The sequence below is a fragment of the Musa acuminata genome, chromosome BXJ2-8, assembly GCF_036884655.1.
Source record: "Musa acuminata AAA Group cultivar baxijiao chromosome BXJ2-8, Cavendish_Baxijiao_AAA, whole genome shotgun sequence".
Classification (NCBI taxonomy): Eukaryota; Viridiplantae; Streptophyta; class Magnoliopsida; order Zingiberales; family Musaceae; genus Musa; species Musa acuminata.
Window position 1 is genome coordinate 944,776 of NC_088345.1, and position 8,234 is coordinate 953,009.

Here is an 8,234-nt window from a genome sequence, read left to right on the forward strand (position 1 = left end):
TTGCCAAAGTAGTTTCATCAATGGTGATTGGGCCTGGCACATCCTGTGAATTCTACCAATAGATTTGCATGTTGATTGTGCCATTTCACATCCTGTGAATTCTACCAACAGATTTGCTTGTCAGGATTCAACATTTAGTGGCATGCTTCAGCTGTGAGTTGGTCTAACATGAATTTGTGCTTCTATCATATTTTATTTTAAGGTGGCAAAATATTGAGGTCTTCATCCCCGGGTGGATCATCACCCTAAGAAATCATCTTGGTCCATGAGGAACATCAACAGCTAGCTTTCAGCATCAGATTTGTCTTCCGTAGGATTATGGAGGATGTTACCACTGCCAACATCCTGAGAGACCCGTGGATTGAACTTGTAGCCGATGTTAATGGATGGATGTAAGTGAGATGACCAACTACACATTTGTTTGAATGTTCACGGTTGGATCCATACTGTCTGTACTTGAGATTCTTTTTCCATCGTTTGCTGGTTGAGAGGAATCATAGAATTCATATTCCCAGTAGACCTTATGATGATTTTTGGATTTAGTGACCCAATTCTTTGGGCTTATTGTCTTCGGATGGTGCCTATCAGTTTATGAATGTTTTTGAGTCTTAGAACAGGAAAGAGGTTTGGCAGGTTGGAAAATGATATGACAGCTTCTAATGGCCCTAAAAATCAAACTTTTTTCTGTATGGAAATGAACTTGGAATGATGCCACTTTTGCTGCTCCCTTCAGGTTCCGGATGACCTCGGACCCAAATGCGGCGATCACACGCCCTCGTACTGTTCGGCGTCGTACAAGTCAATGTCAAATACTGCGCTGTTTCGAAAAGTTTGGAACGGCGCCACATGACACGGGTCCGTACAGTTCGGTCGATGCTTGACCCTGATCGCAGAGTACAGATCATTCTCCTGAGGAGTTGACAGCCATTAAAGGATCATGCATGATCGACCCTCCTTCGCAAGTATAAAAGTTAACCTCCTGACCAGCGCTAGGGGATAGAGAACTCACTCTTATTCTATTCAAATCTAACTTAATCTTCGGAGGGGTCGAATTAGGAAATCCTTCTCTCGACCTCGACCTGAGTGTAGGAGCTGACGACAAGAAGCAGGTGACGAGGCCCCCAACTCAACCCAACTCGACGCTCACTTCCGTCACCCGAGTCTTCACGTGAACAATCTTGTACATCCGGGATCGGACCGAGCCGTGCTAACATCTTGACCACCGGCATCAGAGTTCACCAACAATGTTCTTCACCTTGATTTCTAGCTCGACACTCGCGATCTCTCTAGCTCACAATCCGGTAGTGGCTGAAGGCAAGGCTGTACCGCAAGGTCTCAAGCATGCTGACTCTATGAATCGGAGGAACATCTTAGTCCACACTGACTCCTTATCATTAGTCAGTGGAACATCTTAATCCACTCTACGAGCCTTGCAGCTCATCCCACCCTCTTGTTAAGTTCTTTTGATGTTTATAAAAAATATTTACTTCAAAAAAAAAGAAAGAATCACAACTTTTATTGTCATTGAGCTTTTTACAAAATGATATTATTTTCAACAATTTTATTTTTATTTTGAAGGAAAAAAAAGGAACTCGAAGATATCAAAGTAGTTTAGTTTTACTTTTTTAATCAATTAATAAATGATGTTTGTATAAATTTAGTCAATTTTTTGTCTTAGATTTTATTTATTTATTTATTTATTTTACACTTGGGTTCACATGTTAAACTAATTTATCGTATAATGATGGATTAATTTGTTTTACTAATCTAAATATCTAATTACTTCGATAGGTAAGCACAGACTTAAGCCTCGTATAACTCATCGATCCACTAATCATTTTAGCTTGCCAAACATACCACATGGGTTGTCATAAATGGAATTCCCATTGAACAGCCAGGCAAGGCAAAGGAGGTGGGTGAGTTCAACTCACTCTCCACATTCCCATCCCTGTATCCATGGCCAAGAAAAGGTTGACAGAGAGAGAGAGAGAGAGAGAGATGCATGTTTGCATCAACACATTACATTGACCTTCAAAACAGAGGCCATCACCCTTCAATACTGGTTTGGCCAATGAGACCATGGGAAGATGGATAAGTTAATTAATGCTCATGTGAGAGAATAGAAGGCATTTCATATAATGTTTAAGTCATATACATAAACTGGGAGATGTCTTATCTATTGAAGTTTTTGTGACTTTTATTGAATAAACATGTTTCTTGATGATAGACAGACATTCTTTTCTCATTTTATTCATTCAAAAATTTTGATCCCTCTTTCTCCACCTATATGTTATCTGCATGTCTTATTGATGTTTTCTATTTTCTATTTTCTAAATGGATTGATGTTTTCTATTTTCTAAATGGTAAATAATTACTTGATTGGCTTTTCTCTTTCTCTTCATCATTCTCCTGCAGAGAAAGGTCACATTCATCTCAATTCAATAAATCCAGCATCTCTGACAGGTGTAGTTTGTGGACTGGCTTTTAGGATTGATGCATTTGTTGAAGAGAAAGGTCACATTTGCAGACAACAATTTGTATCATTATCTGGCCTCTACAGTTATTTTTATAGTTTAATCTGGCTTTTAGGATTGATGCATTTGTTGCAGCTATGTCTACTGTTCTTGCATATCAAAGCTTCTCTCTCTCTCTCTCTCTCTCTCTCTTCTGAGGGATAATCTAATGTTACAAATTTGCTGCAGAGTTCTGAAGCATCATGAAGTGAAAATATTTAGCACAATTCTATCTATTTTAGTAGGAAGAATGCTTCTGCTAGTGCCAGTAATGTCAAGATTTCTGGACATCAACTTCTTTCTTTTCTAATGCAGCAGACTCAAGCTTTTGTTCCAATAAATTCCTAGTCAGAGAATTTAATTGTAGGACAACATGCAGGCATCAGAATTGAGGGCAAAATTTACATTGATCAGCCTCATACCTTGCATATACAGAGCTTGGTACTAGGTTTATTATTATTATTTTTTTCTGCAACAAATATCAGAATAAATTCTTTATTAGAGAATAAGAACAATCAAAAGCAGATGAAAAGACTTGGAGAACATTGCAGATTGCATAGGAAATTTGGTATACTAGTCAAACCTGTTCAGAATAAGGAGCTCAAGATCTCAGTTGTGCACTCCATTCAGTATGCTAAATTTGAATGCAATCATTCATGTAAGTTTAGATGCCAATCCAAAAAACATTCCCTGCAGCTAATTTGGATCCACCACCTGCCTTTCTAGTAAACAGAAAACAAGGAAGAAAATACTTGAATTGCAGGCCATAATTAGTGAAGGCCAATCCCAGTCTTACACAAGTCAAAATAGCCTATGAGATCCAATTTGGAAATGCCAACCTCATCATTTTCATTCCCAATGTTAATTGGCATAAACAATTGTTTTATTGTCTCATACATATTATGATCTGATACAGAAAGTAGACAGGATCATATGAACATGTTATAAATGAAATAGAACTGTGTAGATTTACATCCAACAGCAAAATCTCTTCTTCTTCTTCTTCTTCTTCTTCTTCTTCTTCAGCAAACAAACTCAGTAGAGCACTAAATTGAAGAAAAAGAAGTAAAAGAAAGAGAAACCATTAGAGCCATTCTTGTTCTGTCTTGGCTTCTCCCATTTCTTATCCCTCGACACCATCATCTTCTTCTTCATGGCCATTATTATCACTAATCTTTTAGCTAATATTGCTTCTGGTAATGATGAAGATTAATCTGTGATTAAGTAACATTACAACACTGCATATGATCACGCCGACGCTGCCGCCCCCTCTTCTTCCTTCTCCTCCTCTCCGGCATCCTTGTTGACCACTTTGGGAGTCTGTACACCGTAGTACTCGACGTACCACTTCACGAACTTCCTCAGCCCGGTGGCGAGGTCGGTGGTCGGCCGGTACCCGAAGTCCGTCTTAGCCAAGCTGACATTGGCGTGCGTGAAGGGCACGTCGCCGTTCTGCGGCAGCGTGACGACGTTCTTCTTGGCTTTCTTCCCAAGCAGGTGCTCCAGGATGCTTACCATCTCCGCCACCGGCACCGGAGAGGTGTTGCCGAGGTTGTATACCCTGAGCTGGGCCGGGCCCCGCTTCTTGCCGCCGCCGGGGACGCCCGTGCTCTTTTTGGCGGTGTTGAGGGCGCCGAGGCAGCCCTTGACGACGTCGTCGATGTAGGTGAAGTCGCGTTGCACGGCGGTGCCGTCGGGCATCCGGAAGAGGGTGATGGGCTTCCCGGAGAGGATGCTCTTGGTGAAGGAGAAGTAAGCCATGTCGGGGCGGCCCCAGGGGCCGTAGACGGTGAAGAAGCGGAGGCCAGTGATGGAGAGGCCGTAGATGTGGTTGTAGGTGTGGGCGATGGCCTCGCCGGCCTTCTTCGTAGCGGCGTAGAGGGAGGCGGGGCGGTCGGTGCGGTGGATCTCGGAGAAGGGGGCCTCGGTGTTGAGTCCGTAGACGGAGGAGGAGGAGGCCCAGACGACGGCTGGCTGGGGGTCGGCGTGCTTGGCGGCGACCTCGAAGAGGGAGACGAGGCCGGCGACGTTGGAGGCTACATAAGACTGGGGGTTGCGAGTGGCGTAGCGGACTCCGGCCTGGGCAGCCAGGTGGAGGACGTGGGAGAAGGGAACAACGTCGAACAGTTTCGCGAGGAGTGCGCCGTCATTAATGTCCGCCTCGAGGACGAGGACGCCGTGACTAGAGAGGAGGGCCTGGCGGGATCGCTTGAGTGCGGGGTCGTAGTAGGCGTTGAAGTTGTCGAGGCCGACCACGCCGTCGCCCCGCCGCTTCAGCGCGAGGGAGCAATGGGTACCGACGAATCCAGCGGCGCCGGTGACGAGGACGGATAGGCCATCAGGGCGGCGGGGTGCAGCGGAGCGGCGGACGTCCCGCTCCCAGTAGCCGCCGCCATAGGAGCCAGAGGAGAGGAGACTGCGGTGGTTGGAGTGCGGAGAGGAGGAGGAGTAGTGGGAGCTGGAGAGGAGGAGAGGAGGGTAATGGAGGAGGAAGAGGAAGATGAGGATGAGGGCGGCAAGGATGGTGGCGCGGAAGAGGAGGTGGGAGGAGGCCGCGATGAGCTTGGCGCTGCTGACGCGGCGGAGGAGGTAGCTGTTGTAGCGCTCCAGCTTGGAGCTCTTACTCGTGTCCGGCGGAGAAGCCATCATGTAGTATCAGCGCAATATTGACAATTCAGTTAGCGCCCCTCTCTCTCTCTCTCTCTCTCTCTGTGTGTGTGTGATGTTGAGATGGGTGCTGGAGAAGGAGGAAGGAAGAGAGAGGAATATAAAGAAGCAATGGTGGGCTGTGTGTGTGTGTGAGAGAGAGAGAGAGGTGGTGGGAATGGGGTCGAGAGTGAGGTTGGCGTAGGTTGGATGCCACTAGCTCTCTCTCTCTCTCTCTCTCTCTCTCTCCCTTTTCTTATTCCATTGCCTTCTTCCTCTCAGTCTTTATCATTTGCATGTGCATGAGAGACGCATTGGACCAGCCATCTCATTATTGTCTATTACTGTTACTGTTACTTCTACAGAGGTGGAAGATGACAGGTGAGAATGGAGACTGTATCTGATGTTACATATACAAGATCTATGCATCACATAAATCCAACCACTTCAAGCTTAACAATGCAATGTCTTTTCATAGTTGTCTGGAGCAGTATAAAGGATCTTAATTACCTTAGATATGTACAAATATATTATTATTATTATTATTATTATAAAATTACAAATCTTAATTATTTAGGATCGGTTAAATAAATTTTTTTTATTGATATCTATAAAAATTTATATATAATATCTTTTTTTAAGTCTACTTCTATCTCTTTTTGTATTAATAATATTTATTATTTTAACTTTTTTTTCTACTGCATCTCAATATATCCAAAGCATATACTCATGTCATATTAGATTTTCTTTACTTTATCCTCTAAATATCAAATTATTATGAATAAAATTAATTTTTTGTATGTAACTCCATATATCTGTCTTAATATTCTTATCTCGATAACACAAGCTTTTTATATATATTTTTTTTAAATACCTAACACTTAGATGCACAAATTATGGGTTTTATAATTATCTTATAATTTTTTTTTAGTCTCAAATCACACAAGACTTTCTTTTAGTCTCATATCACATAATCCTCTTAACGTGGTTTATAATTTTCATCATTCTAATTTTTACTCTATAAATAATATATTTATTGGTCTCTCCATTTTATTGAATAATTGGTCCAAAATATCTAAAGCTTTTAATTATATAATTTTTTATCCTTTCAATTTAACTATATTATATATTTTATATATTCAGTCTTAATCCTACTTAATCTAAAATCTTTAGTTTCTAAGTCTTAACTTCATAACTCAAGTTTATAATTAATTTTACTTAAACTTTTATCAACTAAGATAATACCATCGATAGATAATATATTCATCTATTATCAATATGAAAAGGTAAGGACTTAATATAGATATAGAAAACTCACTACATATAATTCTAATACTAGTAACTATATTATCATATAAACATTTAATAACATCAATATAATTAGTAAATACACTTTCTTTTCTAATGCCTACGAGAATAAATCTCTACGAACCGTATCATAAACTTTCTCTAAGATAATAAAAACTATATGTAAATCTTTTTTATATCCATATATATTTTTATTAATTATCTTAATAAATTAATTATTTCTAGAGATAAGCACAAAACATAAAAGCCTCTAATACATAGGAAGTAACTACAAGACAATGTCAAACATGGATCATTGTCCAATTATAAAGGACAAAATATTAATTAGCCAACCGTTAGCTGGTATTTGCCTTTCATGTCTGTCTAACATTAGTTATGGTACTTATCTTGAAGTCACTGTATTAAATAATATAATATAATATAATACAATACAAAAAACGCTAATGCTATTTCGGTCCAAAGAAAACAAGTTATAGTCTGTATGATTTGAAATGGGTAATTTTTCTATAAAATACTTATATTTTAGATATTTTCCAATCGATATCTTCCATTTTATTTTTGAAATAATATTTATAATTTAAAGAAAATCTAAATTACTCTTCAATTTTTTTTTTTGTCTATTATACTGTTTTGACCACTACAACAAAAACACTACGACGACGACGAAAGCATTAAAATAAAATTAAAATACACTATAAATCATTTGATATATTATATTATGATCAAATAGGTACTTATAATATTTTAATAATAATAATAATAATAATATCAAATTAGCGTGTTATAGTATTTTAGCCACCAAAATGAAAATTGTATAAAACCTACTAAAAAATATTATGAATGATCCAAATAGATTCCTAGCCTTAACCAAACCAACTATAAATCTAAAAATATAGTCTAGTGTAGGAGCAATGATAACCAAATAAACATAATATGATGTTACTTGTAATATTTTTCGATAGTTTTGATTTCAACATCTGAGTAAATAATATTATAAATGCTATTGAAAAATATTGTAACAGTCTAAAACTGATAAAAAAAAAATCATCAAACAAATTCGATGATAAAATTCCAAGGGTATTTTAATTTAGAGTTATTATTTAAGAAAAAAAAAACAAAAGAGGAGATATCGATTAAGAAATACCCAAAATCTAAATATTTGAAAACTACATTAATTTAAAATCCAATACTTACTATATAACTTAATTAGTGATAGTCCTCAATTCATATTTCATATTTAAAAAAATTATAAGATATGTTATATTTATTTATGGTAATTTTCTTTTCAAAGGCATGTGAACCCATCGAAAGGATGTCTCGGAACAATTCAACAGGTGATTGACTACACGAACAAATCAATGTCTTGGATCCAACCAAAATAATACCCAAATGGAAAGAATAAATACTCCCATGCCATAGGGATGCATAGTTTAAGCAACAACTGATCATAAATGAACCACCTACTAACATTCAAGTCTCATATCTTCCTTCATATCTTGTGAATCTAAATGGTCATCATCATGGCTACTACATCCATCTATACTTTCTCATATATGATATATTTTTCGTCTCTTCTTCTATTTCTTTCTTGCATTTCTTAACTCGAGGTATTGGAATCTCCTTCACAATACATAAAACATAAAACATGGAACTTACTTCACTTAAAAGAGAGGAAAAAGTGTAAGCATCTTGTGAATGTATAGATAGATATCTATACGTAGGTTTCATCAACACTATATTAACGTTACTGATTTCATTATTTAGATT

At 38.3% G+C, this 8,234-nt stretch overlaps 1 protein-coding gene across 1 annotated transcript; it reads right to left on the minus strand.

The window, feature by feature from the left end:
- Positions 1 to 3,332: 3,332 nt before the first annotated feature.
- On the minus strand, positions 3,333 to 5,348 carry LOC135618521 (UDP-glucuronate 4-epimerase 6-like). Its single transcript, XM_065119431.1, has one exon. It carries the CDS (start codon positions 5,160 to 5,162, stop codon positions 3,762 to 3,764), a length of 1,401 nt encoding a protein of 466 aa, XP_064975503.1. The 5' UTR covers positions 5,163 to 5,348; the 3' UTR covers positions 3,333 to 3,761.
- Between the last annotated feature and the right edge of the window lie 2,886 nt (positions 5,349 to 8,234).

What these genes read in the sequence shown, in the direction of transcription:
- LOC135618521 (XM_065119431.1), bottom strand. Translation starts at nt 5,162, where the DNA reads ATGATGGCTTCTCCGCCGGACACGAGTAAGAGCTCCAAGCTGGAGCGC.